We start from the raw sequence: 25,556 nt of genomic DNA on the forward strand, positions 1-25,556 counted from the left end.
TCAGTGGGTTAAGCCTCTGCCTTCAGCTCAGGTCATGATCTCAGGGTACTGGGATCAAGCCCCGCATCGGGCTCTCTGCTCAGTGGGGAGCTTCCCTTCTTCTCCCTCTGCCTGCCTCTCTGCCTACTTGTGATCTTTCTCTCTGTCAAATAAATAAATAAAATCTTTAAAAAAAAATGTAGTGGAGGGAAAGCTATTAATAAAAGTTCTAAAACTGGGGCGCCTGGGTGGCTCAGTGGGTTAAAGCCTCTGCCTTTGGCTCAGGTCATGATCCCAGACTCCTGGGATCGAGCCCCGCATCGGGCTCTCTGCTCAACAGGGAGCCTGCTTCCCTTCCTCTCCCTCTGCCTGCCTCTCTGCCTACTTGTGATCTCTGTCTTTCAAATAAATAAATAAAATCTAAAAAATAAATAAATAAATAAATAAATAAATAAATAAAAGTTCTAAAACTGAACTGAACTGAAAATTTCCCACTAATAAAAAGATATTTTATTCTCTTGGGAGTAGAGAAATTATGCAGAAATAAAGCAAAATATAAAACAATTTTATTACATAAAAATTAAAAACATATGTAACAAACTATGTTGTAAAAGAAATTTTTAGAAAAATGACAGAAAGAAAATATTATAAGATAAATGATGCTAATATGTAAAGAGTATCTCTAAATCAGTAAGAATAACCAATAGAAAAAATGGTAAAGGACAGGAGCAAAGAAATCAAGAAAGAAGAAATACAAATGACTAATAAGATAGGATGAGGCCACTATTTATAAGGACTTTTCTTTAAAGTCATGAATATAAAGTAATGTTTAATTAATGTGTACCTTAGAAACCCTACAAACAAAACTAGGAATATAAAATTCCTCAGTCAGCTTTAGTCTCACCATCAATACACAGAAGGTTTCCCCCACACACCTGAGTATACAGCAGGATTGTCTTATTTTATTTAACATGACTTGATATGATTGCAAGAGATACTGATTTTTAAATTTCCGTTTACACTTTCCAATGAGATAAAACCATATAATTTGCAAATTCTGCATATGCAGAGGTGAGTAATATTTAAACAGCTACAGACATCAAGCAAACACAAAAGCAAAAATAATGAGAAAATGCCTACCTTCCCTGATAGCTGTAAAAGGTGTACCTTCTTCTTCTTGCAGCCTGATCACCTTCAGGGCTACCAATTTCCCATTCACTCTGGCAGAAACAAAAGAAAAGATGAGAAGTGAATCCGTGAAAATATGTTCCTATTATGGTGCTAGTTTCCTTACAATTTATATTTTATGCATTTTTGCACTGAAAATGTCAGTGACTCAATTATGCTGCCACAACAAGATTAATTTCAGTAAGGTTAGGAATTTTATATCATCATCATAAATATTCACATTTTAAATAGTCCCATTTAAAATATTCACACTCGCCTCGTCTAAAATTTCACCAAAGTTTTCTATGATTCACTCTATGTTCCTTCCAGAATGAAACTAGTGCTTAACAAAATCACCACACTTGATCAATTATTCTCAGATTAATTAGAAATCAAGAAGTCAAAATAACTCTCTCCCTTAGTTTTTCCAAGAGCTCCTTCATTTCCTTGGTTAAAATGTCTTCATCTTCAGTCTTAAGCCAAGGTCATTCAATCCCCATGTTCAGAAGCTTGACTCTCAGACTTCTATTCTCTTTCCATTCTTTCCTCCTCTTTCTCTATCACCCATTCCTCCCTTTCTCATTATTTCTCTTTTTTTTTTTTTTTTACTAGAGCCTCCTAAAATTACATTTGGTTTGAATGTGTCTTATGATACATACAGTATACCATCAAAATAAAAGTTATGAATGTTTTACTATTATAGGATTACACAAAACCTATCCAAGCAGATGGTTCTTCCAGATGCATTCTAAATGTGTATTGGCTCTAATTAAAAGTCAGACTGCACTCGGCAGATAACGTTTTTATCTAGTCAATTCTGTTAACAAATACATGACAATCTACATTGGTCTTCTAGGTAAATGCTCTCTTTTACCTTTACTAGGCCTAGCAGCATCCTTTGTTAATAAGAATAGATGAAACAAGCACACATTGCAAAAGTAAATGGTACAAGAAGGCATTTGATGAACAGTAAGTCTCCCTGCTACACTCCTTCAGCGCCCAGCTCCCATACTGTGAGGTCACTGGTTACCATTGTTCCTATACACTTAAACACACACACACACACACACACACACACACACACACGGTAGTATGCTAGACAGAGTACACTGTACATCATTTTTACCTTAATAAATTTGGTGACTTCCTCATAAATTCGTAGAGAAAACTTTCTATTACTTTTGAAAGACCACAGGGTAACCCTTCGTATAAGTATAGTATACTTCATTTAATCCCAGTCTTCTACTGGGGGACATTTTGCACATTCCCAATTTTTTGCTACTACAACAGTGATGGTGATAAATATTTGCGGGCATGTAACTACATTCGTTTAAAAAAAAAAATCTGTTAAGATAAATTCCTGAAAGTGGTATTGCCAGATCAAAACGTATGTGAGTATCTAAATTCTAATTCTGATGAATAGTGGGAAATTACCCTACGTGGAGGTTGTACCAACTTATACTTCCTATACAGAGAATGTACAAGCTCCTGTAAGCTCCTTCTCCTACACTATGTTATCAACCACTGACTCTGCCAATCTGATAGATAAAAATGATTTCTCACTGCAATTTTTTTTAAGATTTTATTTATTTGACATAGAGAGAGACTGCGAGAGCAGGAATACAAGCAGGGGGAGCGGGAGAGGGAGAAGCAGGCTTCCCACCAAGCAGGGAGCCTGACACGGGGCTCAATCCCAGGACCCTGGGATCAGGGCCCTAGCCGAAGGCAGACGCTCAGCGAGGAGCCACCCAGGCGCCCTTCTCATGGCAATTTAAATTGCAACCACAAATCTTCAGAGCTTATGGAACCAGCAAACAAGAATTCATGTGGTCCAGAGAATCCAGCTCCTGAGTCTGAAGTAAAGAATGAGAATGTCTCTTTTTTAAGAACTGTATCCAATTGGTCTGGTTTTGCTCAAAAACTGTGCCACAGACACAAAACCTGAAAGTCCAAGGAATTCAGCACAGCTCGACAATCCTAGTGGCATTCCTCATTGTGTGAACTGTTGAAAGACTTTGTTGGTTACCCTAATGGGCTAAGGCCATCTGATTAAAAAGCTCCACAACCTACCATCTTCTCAAGGTTAGGCGCTGTTTTTCCTTGTCTTTCAGCTGGGATGACAGGCCAACTGCTTTTCTGCCCTGCATCCCTTCTCTCCTCAGTACATTACCTTGATTTTTCCACTCCTGACTGTGCTCTAGGTACCCAGGTGCAGGCAAAAAATTGATAGGTACATGGAGTTCAACTGGAGACTGTTCCTTGTGCTCTCACATTGTCCTTTATGACTATGGGGGGCCTCTGGTGGGGCTTGAGGCTGGGATGCAGTCAGTGCTGACATCTGCACAGATTTTTCTCAGCCCAGTTGAGCTCATCACTGGCTCCCCAGAGGAGGCAGTAACTGATTCCAGGAACTGCTTGGATCTTTCCCCACATTTACAGATATTTCCCCCTCACCCATAAAAAAATACACACAACCTTCTTCCCACAAAGCTTTTCTACTTCCCTTGAGATCATTAACTTATATGCACCATGAACTGAATTCTAGAATTCGGGGAATTCATGTTTTTGAGGGTCAAATACTTAAAACACTCTCAAACCGTGAAGCATAATTCATTCCCCTCTAATACGCTAAAAGGAGAGAAACCTTCAAATGAACCAATACTTACTCTTTAAATGCAACTAGAGGTAGAACACCTTTAAGTAATTTCATATACTAATGGGAATTATTTTTGTGATGAAAAATTCCTTTAACATATTTATTATTGTAATTGCATAAAAAGTACAAAATCCAGATTAATGGAATTCTGATTCTAAAGCATCATTCTCCATGAGTTGAAACTCTAAGCATTAATTTCTTATAGTTATGATAATCACAACAGCTAAAAAAACTGAGTTTTTAATTAAATTTATTTTTATTTTTTATAAACATATAATGTATTTTTATCCCCAGGGGTACAGGTCTGTGAATCGCCAGGTTTACACACTTCACAGGACTCACCATAGCACATACCCTCCCCAATGTCCATAACCCCACCCCCTCTCCCGACGCCCCTCCCCCCAGCAACCCTCAGTTTGTTTTGTGAGCTTAAGAGTCACTTATGGTTTGTCTCCCTCCCGATCCCATCTTAAAAACACTGAGTTTTATGTATTATATCACATAACACTAAAAATTTCCTTAAAATTTATACTAGACTATTAGCTTCAGAAATGAAAGAACGTTTTCTGTTTTGTTAACTGCTATGTTGCCCAGTGCCTAAAACTGCTTGGCACAGAGTAGACTCTTAAAAAATTTTATTGAATAAATATTAATAATGTTAATATACTGATAATTTCTTTCTTGTACCTGAAAGATAACTCAAGAAAAAAGTATAGGGGCATCTGGGTGGCTCAGTCAGTTAACCATCTGCCTTCAGCTCAGGTCACAATCCTAGGGCCCTGGGATCGAGCCCTGTATCAGGCTCTCTGCCCAGCGGAGAGCCAGCTTCTCCCTCTCCCTCAGCCTGCTGCTCCCCCGCTACTGCCCTCTCGCTTACACACGCGCGCTCTCTCTCTAATTAATAAAACCTTAAAAAAAAAAGAATAAAGTATAGTAATTGTTGCTTTCAAAAGTTTCAGAAATCTCAAATTTTAATAAAGTTTTCAGTATCTTCTTCCATGTTTAAGTATTTACTGTCCTTTTCCATATTAAATGTGTAGCCTCTTTGATTCTGACACATGTGGATATGGCAAGTTTTCATTTCCTTAAAGTTTTAGAGTTTGTAGAACGCTCTGTTAATTAACCCTTTTGCACCCAACAGCCATGTTTCAAAACCCCATTATCCTTTAGTTATCTGTGTCTAGACCACGAATCAGTATCTTCCTCTTCTTCAACTACTTTAGTAGTCTTCCATTAAGAATCATATTAATTATCAAATTGCTCTTTAACCTTAGAGTCCTTATGACTTTCTCTTTTCTTAATTAGTTTTTCTCTACATGTCTAGATACTCACCAACTACTGAACCCTTCAGTTCTAAAGCCTTAGGAAAAATGTTAATTCACTCACTCCACTTCTGGAAAAAATACCTTTGGGGAAAATAACATTACCAACTTTCTAATGTTCTACCTTTGATGCATATGTTTCTATAAACTTTAGCATAGACTGAAATACTTGAAATTCCAAGTTAATAACTCTAACAGAATATCATTTTTTAAAGACATCAAAAGAAGACATCTGTTATTCTATAAAAGTAACACAGAGTAACAGAAAAGCTGTTTACATCTAATAACTACCTTGTGTAGTTTAAACTATTTTATTAAAGATCGAAAACATATACTTCAAACATTGATTTAAGTTCTTTAGAATAATTACAAAATTCTAATTGATCAATAAATTAGAGCTGTTTACAGGAAAACACTGAAGATTCCTCTTTAAAAAGTCTCATTAATTAAATCAAAAGCTAATGAACAGAAGGCAATCAAGGCTTGATTGGCAGTGAAGACATTAATTCAGGTGATTAACACAGTAAAAAAAAGAAAACAACTTTTAATTGTGTCAATAATACCGCAGAACATTCTATCGGAGGTATTGCCAGGTTTTACCCAGTTGTCTTAAGCTATTAAAGGAGTTGTTTTAATTTCGGAGATTCTTTACTATTCTCTAATTCTTCCAACAACTCACTCGGCCCAGCTGACTTCTGGCCCAGGGATGACTGAGTCATCCTTTAGTCCAGGGTCACACAGGAAGTGCTGTCAAAGGCAGGATGAGGAAGAGCCAGGGGAATGCTCAAGTACAGAGCCAACCACACACAGAGACATGGGGACACTGGGTGTCCTGGCAGAGCCATGTTCAAGTGGATCCAGCTTTCAGACTAGCTCTAATCACAAATCCAAATCTCGATGCACTTCAGAAATGCTGTCCGCAGTTCTGTATGCCCTAAGTTTGTAAACAATAAAGTTCTCTTGCGAGAGTAAAATAAGAAGATGTAGGAGTTTTGAATAAGGAACACAGCCTGCTCATTTCTTCATATATTTGTTCATCCAACATTTGTGAAACCTATAAAGGAAAATATCCTATTTAGGGTAAAACTTCCAGGTTCAGAAGATGATGCATAGGAAGAATTTCCTTATGAGCAAAAATTCTCAAAGGAAAGCCCAAAGGTTCTCCATTCCATTACTTACTTCAAATTCTTGGAATAATTTGGTACAATAAAACAAAATTACAAATATTATCTAGGTCATCTTTGAAAATAGTGTCCATGTGCTAACACCTTGAAGTAATTATGTCTAGAGGATACAAAGGAAATTAAGGGAATATACCTAAAAGAAATTTAATATACTCTGGAAAATTTAATATATTCTGCCTCTCTTCTCTTATGATTTTGTCTCAAGAGAAACTGCTAGAAAATAATACCAAGTGCAGACAGATACAATGCTAGTTTCCTTACTGTATTTGTCTAGAAGCAACAGAAGGAAATGTAGATAAAACTGAGGAAGCGACAACAGCAAACTAGAGTGTATCAAGGACAATATATTGGGCTGAATTCAAATTTTCAGCAAAGTCATTAAAAATATTTTAAAGGTACTATTAATAGTGTTTCTTTTATTAATAGGGACACCAGCTAAAGTGCTTACTTACTGTATAACATACATACCTCAAAAATTTAAAACTTACACTTGGTCCTGTTATCTCCATCTAAATTCAGTTTTTATTCAGGTGTAAATTGAGAACTCATCTCAATATTACTAAATCTCTGCAATTCTGCAATATCCTAAAAGTGCTATTTACTATATTTTATTCTGGAAAAATAAATTAGAACTTCAAAGTAAGTTGCCAGTAATCACACTTCATGCTAATCTTTATCAATACAGAGAGAAGTCGACTAATAAAATCTGAAGATTAAAAAGAGAATAGTATAATGGCTATTTATTAGAATGTGACTAACAATGCAAAAAGTCTGAGAATTTAATGCAATGAGAAGTCTGTTCAATGGACAATTATAAACTTTTATAAAAGAAATGATTGCTAATAAAGTATGATTCATCACTGCCAATGTTTCATCAAATGTACAAACTCATGATACTTTGAACCAAATTTTTTTTTAAAAATTTTATTTATTTATTTGACAGAGATCACAAGTAGGCAGACAGGCAGGCAGAGAGAGAGGAGGAAGCAGGCTCCCTGCTGAGCAGAGAGCCCGATGCGGGGCTCGATCCCAGGACCCTGAGATCATGACCTGAGCTGAAGGCAGAGGCTTAACCCCCTGAGCCACCGAGGCGCCCACTTTGAACCAAATTTAGAGTGACATATCATTGTTCATGGGAGAAAACAATAATTACATTTCAACAATTTTAAACCAGCCAACTCTGCACCTTTCCAAAAATAAAATCTGTCAACAAAGGATTTGAGAGTCATTACCCTGCAAGCAGAAGTGACCTCAATGATCATTCAGGCTCCCAAGCAAAAAGATTCCCACTGATTTGATTGTTTATCCTTGTCCTCTCACTCCCTGGAACAAAGCAGCCCCTCAAAAGACTTGATGGAACTCAACCTCCCTAAATTACCCCAAATTTTTTGGTTCTTACGTTGAGCCAAAATTTGCTTCCTGTAACTTCCACTCTCTGATTCAAGTTCTGAATCCACAAAGACTAAACTAAATGCTCTTTTGTAAGATAGTTTGTCCCATAATTAAATTTTAATATCCTGCCCCTAAATCAACAAATTGAGAGACAGTGACTCTGTGCCTGGGATAAAGGGCAAACAACAGAGACATGATCCTTGGATTTAGGTCTCACCAAAGAGACAGACATAAAAGTGTCAAAGAGAAACAAGAAGTTCTCACTTGTCCAAGATGAAACAACTTAAGCATCACTAAACTAGTATCTGTGATTGAAAGCTATCAAACATTTTTAATTCAAAAAGTTTATAATGCAACAACAACAACAAAATAACCAACTCAGGAGTCACATTTGGAGGGTACTACAAAATGATATCATTAATATCAAAACCATCAAAGAGACCATATCAAGCATTTACCTTCCCTCTTTACATACTTTCATATACACGGTCCTTCACTCTAACAAAATAGTTGATATATGGAAGCTTCTCATTATAGATGTACTGCACATGACAAATGAAGAAGGAATGACAATCTGAATAACACCATTCTTAACCATAATCACTTAATGGATTATTAATCGTTCCCAAAATCACAAAAAGAGGCTATCAGATAGTATGCACCGTCTGATGGAAGCAGACATCTCCTCCCACAGACAATACCAACCCGAAACTAACCAAGTCTCAATCCAACTACTTATTTTAAGGAGATAAGGTAACAAGTTAAATGATACAACTGGGATACAATCAGAAAATCTAGAATACAGGAAATTCTTCAGGAAAACTGAACCTGTCTCTTTAACAAATAAGTTTCAAGGGAAAAAAGGGGGAGGAACCCATAGACTAAAAGACAGTTGAAACAACCAGGTAGATGGAACAACCATACAAAATCTCAGAGGCAGAGAACACAATGTGTTAAACAAAAATATAAGAAGGAAAGAGTGACTGGAGCTTCTTATTGTTGGTGGTGGGGGGGAGAGGGGGGCATGGGGATGGAGTTAGGGAGGTCCCTGAAAAGAGTAATGGAAGAACCAGATCACAGAGGTCCTTAAGAGCCACAGAAAATAAAGAGAGAAGAGGAGAGGAGAGGAGAGGAGAGGAGAGGAGAGGACCACTGGGGGAATCTCGAGAAAGGAAATGTTATGATTAAATTATGTGTCTGCAGCTCACTCCCTATGGTATAAAATGGCATGAAGGAGCACACCAGTGAGGAGCACACCAGGAAGGGAGGGCAGGAAGCTGTTGCGGTGGTCCTGGGGAAAGATGGTGGCCCCAAAAGAACAGTGTTTGGTAACAGCAATGGGAAAAGGGAAAAGGACATTCAGAAGACTGAAATAACAACCTATAAGGATAAACTGGACTGGGCATAGGAAATGTTGTAAAAGATCATTCCAAATGTTCTGACCTCAGTGTTGGATGGATGCAGGTACCACTTACTAAAGTGAGGGACAGTAAAGAAGAGGAGATTCAGACAGAGGACCAGAGTCCTGTTTCGGAGGATCTTAGTCTGGAAGCATCCCCAGTGGAGACACATAGTAAGCATTAGCATTTGTGTATCTGGATCTCAGTACAAAAATCTAGGCTAGACATAAAAATCTCTGAGTCATTTGGAGGACTTCAAGAGAAGTAATAACCTCAGGAGAGAGCCAGTTTTCTGTTAAAGCAGGAGTTAAGAAAAAAATCGGAAAGAGGTAGAGAATATGTTTAGATCTAGAAGACACAGGGAAATCCTGAAAGACAGGGTAAAGGGACAGTTAAAAAGATATAGTGACAAACAGAAGGGTGAGGTCAGAGAGACAGCAGATGATCTGGGAGTTTAGCCCTTGGGTAGTGCCCATGGTGAACAGTGATGTGAGCAGAGGAGAGTCCATTCTGACTTCCTGACAGGCTGCTGTCCTGGCTGCCTCTGAGCATTAGGCAAGGCATGAAGGCGGCTGGGACCACCTACAGCTGTGCGGAAGATGAAGGTGCCAGCTACATGCTAGAATCAACTGGGCACCTTTCAGACAGATCATGGCCTGACCCCACCCCTGATTTAATTGGCGATGGGTGGGGTCCTAAGCATTTGTATACTTTAAAACACCCTGGAGGTGTTGAGAACCACTCTGTTAAGCCTTCAGGTTCTTACATCAACTTCTCATAGCCTTTCCTCCTTTGTCTGGTTTGGAACACATCCAAGTCTCCTTTTCTACAATAAGCATCCAAAAATACTCAGCTCTTTGAAATGGTTGACTAGCCTTCAGTCTTACCTGTAAGCTTTTGAGACATCTCAGCTGATCAGTCCCTTTTGAAATGTGGTTGCCAGGGTGGGCACACTACCAGATGTGGTCTGATAAGCATTGAGTGGACTGGGATACCAGCCTGCCCCATTCCAAAAACTGAACTTGTACTTCCTTGGCCTAAGCATGTTTTAAACTGTGATAGTCACAAAATATTATAAACTCAAACTAATCTAACCAAAAATGAAAACCCCCAAGTTTTCGCCAGGGGCCCCACAATCATACCATTTCTAACTTGCCCTATGCCTAATAATTCATTTTTTAAACAATTTCAGGAGTATGATTTATCCCTAATAAAATTCCAATTTGTCAGCAGCAGGCAGCTGCTCATGCCTCTCGTGTATGCTCCAAATTCCAATCCTGTTCTTGATGGGCATTGACTACCCATCCTTCTCTGTGTCCTAATCTGAGGTAGGAATGAAAACACTGAACAGGATGAGGTCCAAGACAGCGCCTTTGACACCACACTCTTGACACTGACCCCCATCCACCTTTCTGGGAATGTGCCTTCATCAATTGTCCTTTCTTTCTCTCTCTCCTCATTCCTCTTTTTCACTGTGAACCTTGCCATTTCCGTCCTTCGTTTCTGTGGCCCCTCCTTCCTAGACCACGACACTGAGCATCTACATCCATCTACCACTGGACTAGACTATACTAGAAAATCTGCACCTGGCACCTAATTAGGCCTCTGTGGTGAACAAATGAGCCAACCTCTTACCACGTAAGGAGGTATAATAAACCCTACAACTCCTAGGGATCTTTCATCAGCCTGTTGTAAACCCACCAAGCAACAGCATAGCACTCAACTGCCTATTACTCTCTTACCTATTAGAACACAAACGAACCATTACCCACATCTGAAAAACAAACAAACAAAAAAAAATAGGGTTCTACCGGTCTACTAGCTTAACAATCCGATAAGAAAAAGGAATTAAGGTTATTTAGGGATGACATAATATTTATGATCGCCATTTTGTTTTCTAACTACTCAGAAATCATCTGCGTGATAATCTGTCCTAAAATGTTCTGCTGCAGAGAGGGAATGAGGAGGACATGCAGAGAGAAGGTCGGTCATACCATTTCCCCCTAAATCTGGTTCACAGAATCCATCTTCCGTGACTAAGTGGACCTCTCAAGGCTGCTAGTGCCTCATCAGTTTTTCATCATTCCTCAAGGATGATTGACAGTGATAGGACAATCTCAACTTTAATTTCTTTAAAATTCAGTGACACAATCATATTGTCTTAAATCAGAACTCCTTAGAGAACCATAGTACCCTCAAACCTCCCAAGACATTTGATAATTTGATTCATTCTTGTATTTGTTCTGTGTTTTGGTTCCAGAAGCTCACTTACCTTGGTAGCAGTGATGTAAGCAAAAGAGAGGGGAGTAACTGCACTCATTCTCTATCACTTTCCTACCCCAGAGGCATCTTTTGTTGTTCTACTTCGAACCTTAGCCTTTCCTGGGTTTCTGATGCTTCCTCTCCTTTCCTCAGTGAGCTACACCGTACTGTGATTATCTGGTCTGTGTTGGTTTGATTTTGAGAGACTTTTACCATCTGTTGTGATACACTAATCTTCTGGAATTTTAGGGCAATGGACTGGACACTTCTCGGCACTCTTCCGGAATACCTCTAGATGCAAGGAACCATTTTTGGATACAGCAAAAGTCACCTACATAAAGCCTTTGAGGAGATAACCATCCAGGAAAGAAATAAGACAGTAACAAGCAACCAAAATCCAAGATGAACAAAGGTAAGTTGCTTTAAAACAAAAACAAACAAACAAACAAACAAACAAAAAATTAAGGCAAAGGAAACAAAGACAAGTAATGGAAGAACTGTTCAATTAAAAAAAATAAAAATTAAAAAAAAAAAACTAAAAAAAAAAAAAAAAGAAAGAAACACAAAGCACGGAAAAGATGCCCAGGACATCTACAGATATAAAGATAGTTGGTTACAAATATTCCTGAAATTACTAGAGAGGAGCATGTTTATTTAATGAGATGGGAGGGTTTCATTAAAAAAAGAAGTAAAATGTATTTTGAGTTTTTAGAAATTGATTTTTCATACATAGTAAGATTTGAAATTCACAGTATTAAGCATTTCTACAAATTTTTCTCTGTAACATACAATTTATGTCCCTAAACATACAACACCCAAATGTGCTCATACGCACTGAAACCTACAAACGAAAGGATGGTGTGAAGGTTAAGGAAAAAAGAAGCTGGATTTTTCCCTGTTTTTCCCTAGCCCTACTTTCAAGCACACTTGTCTGGGGAAGCATATTACTGCAGTCTTTGAAAAGGCAGCATTTTACATTTCTAGAGAAATCAAATTTTCTCTTTCTGAGGTCAAGTTGCCACTTCAAATAGATTTTATCTTCAGAAGCTTTTTTCCCCATAGAAAATGCTTCAAAAAAGCAGAAATGAAATGGATCTACTTTCTGATGATAATATCATTTTTCCTTCTCTTGGATTACTTATTATTTTCTAGCTAATGCTTACATACTATATCTCATGCTATGTCTAAATATAAAAATCAAATCCACTCATTCATAACTTTTTTTTACAAAAAATGTCTAACTACGGCATCACAAGCAGAGTGAGCCATTAAATGACCTGGGATTAAAGAAGAGGATAAATTCCTGATGTGCCACCTTAGAACATTTCAAGCTTCTCAGTGAAAGGTATGTTGAAAGCATGATGTTCCCATTTCTCTAGCAGAGTCGGAAATGGTCCCTGTTCTCCATTCAAAGCACACATGTTCAGCATCATAAAAGAGAAGGCAGGCCTCGGCTCGCAGGATAAAAGTCTCTCCAAAAAAGTTAAATGAGATGCACCAAAAAGCACATCACTGATTCACCACAAGGCTGTAAGGAATCCCCAAATACTAGTTGCCAAGTGGTGTTAACCACAGAGATCTTGCATTTTGCATTCAAACGTAGCCATACAACATTAAGTGAGATTTGGAACAGCAGGATAAAATAATTAAAGCAGCCCTGGAGAGCCATTAAGGCAGGGGTATTCAGAGTTCAGACTATTTTCTACCTCTTCTAATAAAGACAGACAGACACACACACAAGCGTACACACACACACACATACACACACCCATCCAGTTTATGTTATAACCAGGATAACAACCTGGTTATTGGGGGGGGGGGGTGGTAGCAAGGGCCCATGGAAAACCAACAAAGATAATTATAAATACACAGTAGCTTGGTTAAAGGGACTAAGACTTCTATCAAGTCAAGAGGATTAAGAGTGATTTTTATTTTCTTCATTAAATTGGATTACTGTCATAATTATAGAAAATGTGTCACTGTTAAATATCTTTGAAATGAAATTTTAAAACAATATCAAGCAAAGCCAAATTTATCTAGTCTGAGTGAAGTCTTTTATGACAAAAAGGACTGGAGAACAATGCTTAGGCATCATGAATTACTAAATCGAAAAGACTATTTATTACTCTCCTAAAAATAAAAGTGGTACTACAATGGACTGCTGTAAAGGCAAGCAGGGTATCAAAGTAAAAAATGATTCAATTAAACAGAGTTGAAAACAATCCACCTACACATGGTGAAGCTCAGGCTTTGTATTAATTCATGTTCTACTAACAAGCTGATTAGATAAGGACTTTATAAAAATTATGTAGAGTTGATATAATGAGATCTATGCTTAATATTACTTCCAAAATCTAGCAATGAGCAAGAGTACAAATAAACCTGATTTGGAATCAAATGGCTTTATATACAGACAGTAGGTTTAAATCAAAATAGGTGGTAGGTGTCTTTAAGTCAAAAACAGCACTTGCACTGAATATCACTATTGTTAAAGCACCTAGAGCATGACAGGCCTTGGGCCTCAGATTTTATTTACAATGTCTCATTTAATCCCTATAACAAATTTGTGTGATCAATACTCCTGTCATCTCCAATTTACAGAGAAACTGAGGCATAGTGTCAAATCATACAACCAGAAGAGGCAGTTTCAGAATTTTCAGGAGGTTGGACTTCAGAACCCAACTCAAATTCTCTGTGGGCTGGCAATAATTACAGTGTGAACCACAGAAGAAATGTATGTGAGCCACGTTCTCACGCTACCCCTACATTCAACAAAGGTGCTCTGCTTACATCAATATATATTTTTTCAGACACTTGCGATCAAATTATTTACTGTCAAAGCAATGTCATTATTTTTTGTGCTTTCTAGTAATTTTTTACAAACCTTAACATAGATCAGTATATTTTAGAATGGCATTAGTAAGTCTTACCTTAATTGTAAAAGTAACACTTTATGGCAAAATGGTTGGCAAATACAGAAAAGAAATTGTATCAACAATAATCCCATTAATCAGAGGTAAATTTTTCAATGTCTGTGTAACTTCTAGACCTTTTTTTCTGTGTGTAGATTTTTTTTTAAATAGCATCCCACTTATATATTTGGTCATTTACTTTTTTGTTGTGGTTTAGTAATATATCTTTTTACTAGATGAGCTGTTATAAAATCCAGGAAGCCTCGAGTTTAACCGAGCTCATACTTTCAAGGAAAATGGCTCCAGTACTTCTTTCTTTCATAAATTTTCATGACTTTCATTTTGGTTTATCGGTGAAAGCAACCCCAATAGTCAAACAAGAGAGACCTAACAGAGGAAGCAAGTACAGGCCTGACAGTCACATAGGGGCAGGACCTAGATGGGGCCACTCAAGTACCTTGAGTTGGCCTGGCTGGAATTTAGTGTCATGGGACCACTCCATACCCAGTGATGGAAAGCAACCAATCACCTCCAGGATAGATATGCTAGAAGATTTTACTCGATAAACCTAGATACATGGGGCACCTGGGTGGCTCAGTGGGTTAAAGCCTCTGCCTTCAGCTCAGGTCATGATCCCAGGGTCCTGGGATGGAGCCCCACTTCAGACTCTCTGATCCGCGGGGAGACTGCTTCCTCCTCTCTCTCTGCCTGCCTCTCTGCCTACTTCTGATTTCTGTCTGTCAAATAAATAAATAAAAAACCTAAAAAAAAAAAAAAAAAACCTAGATACATGACCTTAGATTTGGAAGAACTAAGACCCATAGCAATCGAATGTGCATTTGGGAAGAAAGAACTTCCTATGTCCTGACTACAAATCTCTATTCCCAAGGGCCATCTGTCGAAGTCTCCTCAACACACTTAAAGAGTGTGGTCACAGCATCCCTAAGCACTTTCCCCAATCATTACATAGTTAATGTTTATTAGCTGAGTATGTATGAATAGCACTGCGGTAAGTGCTAAAGAATACATGGATGTGTAAGAGTATGTGACATACATATGAATATAAGTTACATACATATGAGCAAGGAAAGGACGTAGAAAGCAAGGCAGTAACTGAATCATAAAAAAAAAAGAATAAATTATTCTGACATCTGTTTAAATAGTAAAGCTTTATTCAAGACTATTCTAATAGGGAAGACAGAGACAGGGCTCAAGTACAAATACAAGAACAACTGGGGATTTAGAGCCCATGGTTCATTTATGGATGGATGGAAAGTTACTAAGAAGTGACATCAAGGGTAGGGGGAATTCCTGCTAACCTGATCTAACAGGATCCTTGCTAAGGGCAGGCCAGAGCAACTAGATAGCAAGAGTGGGGGGATTTTCTCTAAATTGCAGGAATCTTGCTGGAACTAGGCTAGGATGGCCTGACAAGTGGGTTGCTTAGTGGGTGGTTGGATTGTGGCAGGTGAAGTCAAGGCGTCGTCAGAAAGAGGACTTAGAAGAGCATAACTGAAGTGTAATCAAGGACAGTGTCTTGTGAAAAGCCAGGAAAGTCTCACAGTATGAGTGTAACTTGACTTGCACCTTAAGGACGGGATAGGCCATGGACATGTGAAAAGGAGAAGTAAGCCACTTACACAGAGGGCTCTGTAAACAAAGACACAGAAGGAGGTGGGGAAACACACTTAAAGTACAGAAAGTAAAAACTAAGGAATTGGTAGAACATAAACAGTGGACTCAAGAGGGATCGGGATGCCTCTAGCCGACCATAGAATTGATCCAGTAAAGTAACCAGACCTGTGATCTTGCTGGACGTCAATATATTTTTACCTGCTAACACTTATTTTAGGGTAGAGCTCTGAATGAAGGAGAAGCTAACCTATCAACAGTGTTCATCTGAAGAAGTTAAATATACATTCCTAACCAATAAAAGTAAGTTAACTGAGCCTGCAAGACTATTAAATGTACTTCATGATATAAATATGGATTAAAATAGACTATAAAATATATTTATAAATATAAATTAACATTAAAACACACTAAAAATTAGCAAATTTCCAGGATTTAAACTGTACTGTATAACAGGATTTATACTGTATGTATAGTACACATACTATAAAATATTTGGTAGCAAGTCTTCATTGTAAAGACAAAGAAAGCCAAATACACAATTTATAAAGTCCACCTGGGCTACTTGCAGGGCTTTCCAAGCAATAACATGTGACTTTATCACCATCAAACAAGACATTAGCATCCCTTTTCTAAACAGGAATCACTTTGCCAGGTTTAGGAAAACTGACAAGGTCTTAAACAAAAGGCTATTCAGTGATGTCAAGTCTCAGCCACCAAATCTAGCTTCCAATAAGAAATCTAGTTTCTGTTCAGTGAGACAACATAATTTAGCCACTTTGAGGAGAAACCACGTTCCATGGCTTTGCCTTGAACTAAATGGCTTTGGTGGAGTCTGGCCTCAATAAGCACTGCACGCATGAATGAATGAAGTCAACCACTTCAAGCAAGGGCTAAACTAGCCAACAGCTACAGACAGGGCAGATCCATCAGCCCTTGCTGATAGAATACTTTCTATAACTGAAAAATCACAAAAGTCAGCTCCTAAATGTCTCTCCTTTGTGTGTGTTAATCTTCTCAGCCATTAACAGAAAGCTTTCTGATGTGCTTTCCATTTAAGTTCAAAATGAGTGTTGGAGGATAAAGTCTCTGACTTCAGGAGCAACATACACCGAAAAGTAATTAGACATTTACTCAGTTTTCGCCTAAAATGAGGAATGGATACAAATGTCGTGACATTTCTTCCAACTGCAGCAGATGGGAAATCATCAGTAGTCACCCAGTTGAGGAATTCTCTCCCATGACAGCACCTTTTATACAAATCCTGGCCCAGAAAATAAGTAAAACTTTAGCTAATAAAATATGCTATTTTATACTAAGTAAAAAGAAAAAAAAGTAATCTATCTGTAAATTAGGTAAACTGAACACATGTATCTAAATTCTTCTATGTCAAATACCTGCAAATAAAATATTTAGTCACTTTGTAATTATTTACCATTTTCCTCTTTTTTCTAAGATTTATTTTATACATGTTCCTTGTTTATTTTTTTTTAAATTTTATTTATTTCTTTGACAGAGACCGATCACAAGTAGGCAGAGAGGCAGGCAGAGAGAGGAGGAAGCAGGCTCCCCGCTGAGCAGAGAGCCCGATGCGGGGCTCGATCCCAGGACCCTGGGATCATGACCTGAGCCAAAGGCAGAGGCTTTAAACCACTGAGCCACCCAGGCACCCTACATGTTCCTTGTTTAAAGATGGAATATAGTTATACAGACACACATACATACTTGTGCCCATGTATGTATTTATAACAATACATACAGCAATATATATATATACCTATATCTACGTATATAGTAGCAATATAAAACCTACTCTTAAAAATAAACACTACAAAATTAACACCCTGTGTCCATGGTAGATAAACATCTCCATCTGGTTATAATACATAGGGACGCCTGGGTGGCTCAGTCTGTTAAGCATCTGCCTTCAGCTCAGGTCATGGTCCCAGGGTCCTATGATCAAGCCCCGTGTCAGGCTCCCTGCTGGGTGGGGAGCCTGCTTCTCCCTCCTCCTCTGCCTGCCCCTTCCCCTGGTTGTGCTCTCTATCTTTCTGTCAAGTAAATACAAAAAAAATCTTAAAAAAAAAAAAAGTAGAATCACCTTATTCTTTGTTTTTATTTTTTTCTTGGTTTTTAAATGCACAAATATTTAAAGAAAACATATCCCTTATTTTCTTCTTTTTACTGTGATCTTAAAATCCAGGCCACTACTTATTCAACCAGACTTAGCTTATGAAATTTCAGAAAGTGAGAAAGCATGATTAATCATATGTCAGAGACACATCCAATCCTTAATCCACAAAAACTCACTCATTTTGAATGACTACAGGGAAAGTATGACTGAATTATAAAGGATATTTGGGAAAACAGGGAGATATACTCATTTCAGATAGACAGAATGACTCCAACTCTGAAGCAGAATAAGAATGTCACACATGAGAAGCTGAGACACCCAAGGTTTTGGGGCCACCATGTTGCTACTCAGGAGGATAAATATACAGCCCACCATTCAACCTGTCAACTCTGCTCTCTCTAACTTTCAAAGACAATCTCTGCTACCTGCATTTTCTTTTTCATTTATACATCTATATGAATATATGTATATTTGTATATTTTATGAATATGAACATATTAGTATGTCATATAAATATATGTAACACAAGGAGAAGTTTTTGAAAAGTAGAAAGGGAAATATAACTTTGCAAACCGATCACTAAGTGGCTACTAGCACGGTCCCTAGGTAGAGATCTGGCCATGTCAGCTTCAAAAATTGCACATTTGGGAATGAAGCTTCACCTCACCTAACCATATTTATTTGACAAAATAACCTTCAATACAGATACTCTCTTCAGCGCTTATTAATTAAAGAAGCCCTTTTAGTAATAAATGGGTCAATGGTAATAAATTAGCTCAGGTCACACCAGCTTTCATAAAAGTGATTTAAAACTTAATCAGGTCATCTGAAAGTTGATGTGAATAAATACATACAAACAATATAAATGTAGCTGCTTAGACATAAATACATAAGGAAGTGACAAAAAGAACAAAGAAAAATGGGCCAGGAAATTTGGCAAGACTCAAAGGACACAATAGGTAGAATCATTTTATCCTCTTAATTCAATTTTGAGTGCTTAACTGCATTCACAGCCAGTGCTGGGAATAGACCTGGGGGGCGGAGAGCGGGGGGTGGTGGCTCTAAGGTGCTGAGTTTCTGAATTACTCAAAAACCTATCTGAAAGAATGATTTTGTTTAAGGTACTGCTCTTACTGTAATATTAGTTCCTCCATTATTCATGAGAGGACAAAAGGATTGTAAACTTGCTTGCAGATCAGGAGTTCTGTGAGCCACAGGAGCTAAAGAAAAAGTAGTGAGAGGCACGGGTACCACCGAATCTAGGGCCAACTTCCATACAGAGAAGGTGGCAATGAAATGGAAAACCTTGTCTGAAATAAGTGTATCTAAAGGAAGGAAAAAGGGAGCAGTGTGTGTTCTACTTCATGCAGTCCCTTCTACACGGAAAGCCACAGATGAGCAGGGTAAATTATGGGGGGTGCTTTGGGGAGCTATGCTGTCACTGTGGAGTTGCCTAGAACAGTAGAGAATGTGGGGGATACATGACTAACAAGAAATGACAGCAGAGGCACAGAGGGAAGATACAAGAATCATGGGAGAAACTGGCCATGTTCCCTAGAGTTAATCATTAATAAGAGGGGAGAGTAAGCACAGATTTTAGGATTTTTCAAAATGGAATGAGTAAGTAAAAAAATAAAAGGAGATAAAAATTAAGAACTCAGCTGTACAGTTAGGCTGACTGGGTCTGGGTCCTGGCTCTGCCACTGAGCTATGTGACTGTGACTCAGACTTTATGGGCCTCAGTTTCTCCATCTGTAAAATGGGAGAAATCACCTCATTTGAAAACTTTTCCAGAGTTTTTATAAGAAATAAAGAAAAAAGTAATTAGCCAACATTCATTTAACATATACTATATGTGAGATGTTTGAAACACTCCAAATGCATTCATTCTCATAGATTCTTCACAGCTGTGTGAAATTAATTCTATATTTGTCCTATCTGCATAGGTGACAAAATGAAGCTTAACCCACTGCTCCATAACCTTAGCTTTATTTCATGATCCTAAATTACAAAAAGAAAGGAGGATGGGGGTGGGGGGGGCGGTGTGTGAGAGAGAGAAAGAGAAAAGATGCACAGAAACAGGTATCATCATTTAAAAACTACAACTAATATCAATAAAGCAAAATGGGAAAGCAGAGAAGAAACCCATGTGCTATACAGAGTTCAATGAAGTATTTAAATGTTTAAAGAACACAAATAAAAATAGAAGAGATATCTAAAAATAACACTCTTATAGATCTATGTCCTAAACAAGGTGAAACTGGCAACAGAAACAACTATTTCAGATCTATATTTTTTAAAATTTTTAAATTTTTTATAAACATATAATGTATTATTAGCCCCAGGGGTACAGGTCTGTGAATCGCCAGTTTTACACACTTCACAGCACTCACCATAGCACATACCCTCCCCAATGTCCATAACCCCACTACCCTCTCACTACCCACCTCCCCCCAGCCACCCTCAGTTCATTTTGTAAGATTAAGAGTCTCTTATGGTTTGTCTTCCTCCCAATCCCATCTTGTTTCATTTATTCTTTTCCTACCCCCCAAGTCCCCACATTGCATCTCCACTTCCTCTTATCAGGGAGATCATATGATAGTTGTCTTTCTCCGATGGACTTATTTCGCTAAGCATGATACCCTCTACTTCCATCCACGTCGTTGCAAGTGAAAAGATGTCATTTCTTTTGATGGCTGCATAGTATTCCATTATATATTTATACCACCTCTTCTTTATCCATTCATCTGTTGATGGTCATCTAGGTTCTTTCCATAGTTTGGCTATTGTGGACATTGCTGCTATAAATATTCGGGTACATGTGCCCCTTTGGATCACTACATTTGTATCTTTAGGGTAAATACACAGTAGTGCAATTGCTGGGTCATAAGGTAGCTCTATTTTCAACTTTTTGAGGAACCTCCATGCTGTTTTCCAGAGTGGTTTTTCCACTTGGTCGTGGTGAATAATCCTTTTAATGTACTGTTGGATCCTATTGGCTAATATTTTGGTGAGAATTTTTGCATCTGTGTTCATCAAGGATATTGGTCTGTAATTCTCTTTTTTGATGGGATCCTTGTCTGGTTTTGGGATCAAGGTGATGCTGGCCTCATAAAATGAGTTTAGAAGTTGTCCTTCCATTTCTATTTTTTGGAACAGTTTCAGGAGAATAGGATTTAATTCATCTTTAAATGTTTGGTAGAATTCCCCTGGAAAGCCATCTGGCCCTGCGCTTTTGTTTGTTTGGAGATTTTTGATGACTGTTTCAATCTCCTTACTGGCTATGGGTCAGTTCAAGTTTTCTATTTCTTCCTGGTTCAGTTATGGTAGCTTATATGTCTCTAGGAATGGATCCATTTCTTCCAGATTATCAAATTTGTTGGCACAGAATTGCTCATAATATGTTCTTATAATTGTTTGTATTTCTTTGGTGTTGATTGTGATCTCTCCTCTTTCATTCATGATTTTATTTATTTGGGTCCTTTCTCTTTTCTTTTTGATAAGTCTGGCCAGGGGTTTATCAATCTTATTAATTCTTTCAAAGAACCAGCTCCTAGTTTCATTGATTTATTCTAATCTATTTCATTGATTTCTGCTCTGGTCTTTATGATTTCTCTTCTCCTGCTGGGTTTAGGCTTTCTTTCTTGTTCTTTCTCCAGCTCCTTTAGGTGTATGGTTAGGTTGTGTATTTGAGACCTTTCTTATTTTTTGAGAAAGGCTTGTATCGCTATATATTTTCCTCTCCTGTGTCCCAAAGATTTTGAACCGTTGTGTTTTCATTATCATTTGTTTCCATAAATTTTTTCAATTCTTCTTTAATTTCCTGGTTGACCCATTCATTCTTTAGAAGGATGCTGTTTAGTCTCCATGTATTTGGGTTCTTCCCGAATTTCCTATGATTGAGTTCTAGCTTCAGAGCATTGTGGTCTGAAAATATGCAGGCAATGATCCCAATCTTTTGATACTGGTTGAGACCTGATTTATGACCCAGGATGTGATCTATTCTGGAGAATGTTCCATGTGCACTAGAGAAGAATGTGTATTCTGTTGTTTTGGGATGGAATGTTCTGTATATATCTGTGATGTCCATCTGGTCCAGTGTGTCATTTAAGGCCTTTATTTCCTTGTTGATCTTTTGCTTGGATGATCTGTCCATTTCAGTGAGGGGAGTGTTAAAGTCCCCTACTATTATTTTATTATTGTCGATGTGTTCCTTTGATTTAGTTATTAACCGATTTATATAGTTGGCTGCTCCCATGTTAGGGGCGTAGATATTTAAAATTGTTAGCTCTTCTTGTTGGACAGATCCCTTAAGTATGATATAGTGTCGTTCCTCATCTCTTAGTATAGTCTTTTGCTTAAAATCTAATTAATCTGATATAAGGATTGCCACCCCAGCTTTCTTCTGATTTCCATTAGCATGGTAAATTGTTTTCCACCCCTTCACTTTAAATCTGAAGGTGACTTTGGGTCTAAAATGAGTTTCTTGGAGGCAGCATATTGATGGGTTTTGTTTTTTTTATCCATTCTGATACCCTGTGTCTTTTGATTGGGGCATTTAGCCCATTTACATTCAGGGTAACTATTGAGAGATATGAATTTAGTGCCATCGTATTGCCTGTAAGGTGACTGTTACTGTATATTGTCTCTGTTCCTTTCTGATCTACTACTTTTAGGCTCTCTCTTTGCTTAGAGGACTCCTTTCAATATTTCCTGTAGAGCTGGTTTGGTGTTTGCAAATTTTCAGTTTTTGTTTGTTCTGGAAGCTTTCTATCTCTCGTTCTATTTTCAATGACAGCCTAGCTGGATATAGTATTCTTGGCTGCATGTTTTTTTGTTTAGTGCTCTGAATATATCATGCCAGTTCTTTCTGGCCTGCCAGGTCTCTGTGGATAAATACGCTGCCAATCTAATATTTTTCCACTGTATGTTACAGACCGCTGGTCCCAAGCTGCTTTCAGGATTTTCTGTCATGAAGACCTGTAAATTTTACTATTAGGTGATGGGGTATGGACCTATTCTTATTGATTTTGAGGAGGGTTCTCTGCACCTCCTGGATTGTGATGCTTGTTCCCTTTGCCATACTAGGGAAATTCTCTACAATAATTCTCTCCAATATACCTTCTGCTCCCCTCTCTCTTCTTCTTCTGGAATCCCAATTATTCTAATGTTGTTTCATCTTATGGTATCACTTATGTCTCGAATTCTCCCCTCATGGTCCAATAGTTGTTTGTCTCTCTTTTGCTCAGCTTCTTTATTCTCTGTCATTTAGTCTTCTGTATCACTAATTCTCTCTTCTGCCTCATTTATCCTAGCAGTAAGAGCCTCCATTTTTTACTGCACCTCGTTAATAGCTTTTTTTATTTCAACTTGGTTAGATTTTAGTTCTTTTATTTCTCCAGAAAGGGCTTTTATTTCTCCGGACAGGATTTCTCTAATATCTTCCATGCCTTTTTCGAGCCCGGCTAGAACCTTGAGAATCATCATTCTGAACTCTAGATCTGACATATTATCAATGTCTGTATTGATTAGGTCCCTAGCCTTCAGTATTGCCTCTAGTTCTTTTTTTTGTGGTGAGTTTCTCCATCTTGTCGTTTTGTTCAGATAAGAATATATGAAGGAGCAAATAAAACACTAAAAGGGTGGCAAAGACCCTTTGTGTGTGCTTTAACCAAATCAGAAGAGACCCCAAATCATGGCGGGGGGGAGAAAGGGGGTAAAAAGAAGTTTAGGAAAAAACAAATTAAAAAAGAAAACAAATAAAGAAAAAATATAAAAAAGAAAATATATAAATATATTAGACTGGTGACAAGAACAGGGTCACCCACTTAATTTTGAGAGTAAGATCTATATATTATTAATACATGAAAGACAAAGAGGTATTATCAAAGACCTTCAGAAAAAAGTTCAAGACAGAGAAAACAGAGTTCCTCAAACTTCTTCATCAAGAATACACTTTGAAAGCCTGGGCAGCTCAGTTGGTTGAGTGACTGTCTTCAGCTCAGGTCATGATCCTGGAGGATTAGGATGGAGTCCTACGTTGGGAAAAAAAAAAAAATCCCTGCTCAGTAGGGAGTCTGCTTCTCCCTCTGGCCCTCCCCCCTCATTCTCTCTCTCTCTTTCTCTCTCATTGTCTCTCTCTCTCAAATGAATAAATAAAATCTTTTTAAAAAAATACACTTCAAGTGTTTCCTTAATCATTTTCTCTCTTGCTTTTAACTGATGCCTAGCTCATAACCTATATACATAACAAATTCTTTCCAGTCTGGTTTAAAACTAAAAACAACAAAAAATACTTCTGTCCTTTCTTCTTTCCTTTGCTTCCTCACTCCCTGCATTTCTGCCTCCATCCTCCCCTTTCTCTTTTCAATCCAAAGCAGGTGAGTCTCTAACTCTACCAGTCCCCTATAGGAACTAAAGAAAGACCTTCCTTCCCAGTTGCAAATTTAATGGATTCTTCAGGACACATCTTTTCAGGACCTTGCTGAATATCTGACATTATTACCTACAGGCCCCTGTAACTCTCTTCCTTTCTTGGCATTTGGCTGGTTTTCTGGCTGCCTTTCTAGACAACCCCTCTTAGACTCTGTGGTTCTTCTTTCCTCTATTGGTGAAGGAACAGAAAGCAAGCTGAGGACAAAGCAGAAGCTGACATCCCACAACCCCCCAACATGGGATATATGTGACATTCCTCAGGCACTCCTGGCTACCCTAAAGCTAAGGAAAGGAAAAACAAATAGTTAAACTTATAGAGATCACAATCCTGCAAGACAGGAGTCTCCCTCAGTTTACAAATGTCTTAGCAATCTATAGGAACAAAGCATTACTATGAATAACCTTGCTTCCAGAAGGAAATGTAGACACAATTAAATGTCCTCATAACCTGCAGCCCCTTGACAGATACTTGAAGCAGAAAGAATATAATGTTCTTCCAAGAAGATCCCAATTATCTTAAAGTTAATGCCTTACTGGAGGGGTAAACAACCTTAACTTGACCAAGGCAAGGCTTCCGGTATCCTGTAAGTCTTCTTCAGCCTATGAAAGTTCTTTAAGAAACTTCCCTTTTTCCTTACCTCCCCCAACCTTATAGTATATAATCAGCCACCCCTCACAACCCCAGTACAGCAGCTCTTTCTGCCCACAGGTCCTGTCCCCGAGCTTTAATAAACCACCATTTTGGGGCGCCTGGGTGGCTCAGTGGGTTAAAGCCTCTGCCTTTGGCTCAGGTCATGATCCCAGGGTCTTGGGATCGAGCCCCGCATCGGGCTCTCTGCTCAGCAGGGAGCCTGCTACCTCCACTCTCTCTCTGCCTGCCTCTCTGACTACTTGTGATCTGTCTGTCAAATAAATAAAAAATAAAAATCTTAAAAAAAAAATAAAAAAATAAAAAAAATAAACCACCATTTTGCGCCAAAGACGTCTCAAGAATTCTTTCTTGGTCAACTCTGGACCTCACACCACCGAATTTCACCTATATTCCAAAACCCCATCACTATTGTTCTCCTATTATTCCATC

General features: G+C 38.1%; 1 protein-coding gene across 6 annotated transcripts in view; it reads right to left on the bottom strand.

Moving 5' to 3' along the window:
* Window positions 1–25,556, bottom strand: part of CDK14 (cyclin dependent kinase 14) — a 582,313-nt gene that overhangs the window by 383,088 nt on the left and 173,669 nt on the right. For all 6 annotated transcript variants that reach the window (XM_032875564.1, XM_032875554.1, XM_032875517.1 and 3 more), the window contains one exon: window positions 1,120–1,199. In XM_032875564.1, the coding sequence (XP_032731455.1) occupies window positions 1,120–1,199 (80 nt within the window). The remainder of the gene's footprint in view (window positions 1–1,119; window positions 1,200–25,556) is intronic.

This window comes from Lontra canadensis, unplaced genomic scaffold (genome assembly GCF_010015895.1).
Source record: "Lontra canadensis isolate GAN:19392208 unplaced genomic scaffold, GSC_riverotter_1.0 scaffold2, whole genome shotgun sequence".
In the NCBI taxonomy this organism is placed as follows: Eukaryota; Metazoa; Chordata; class Mammalia; order Carnivora; family Mustelidae; genus Lontra; species Lontra canadensis.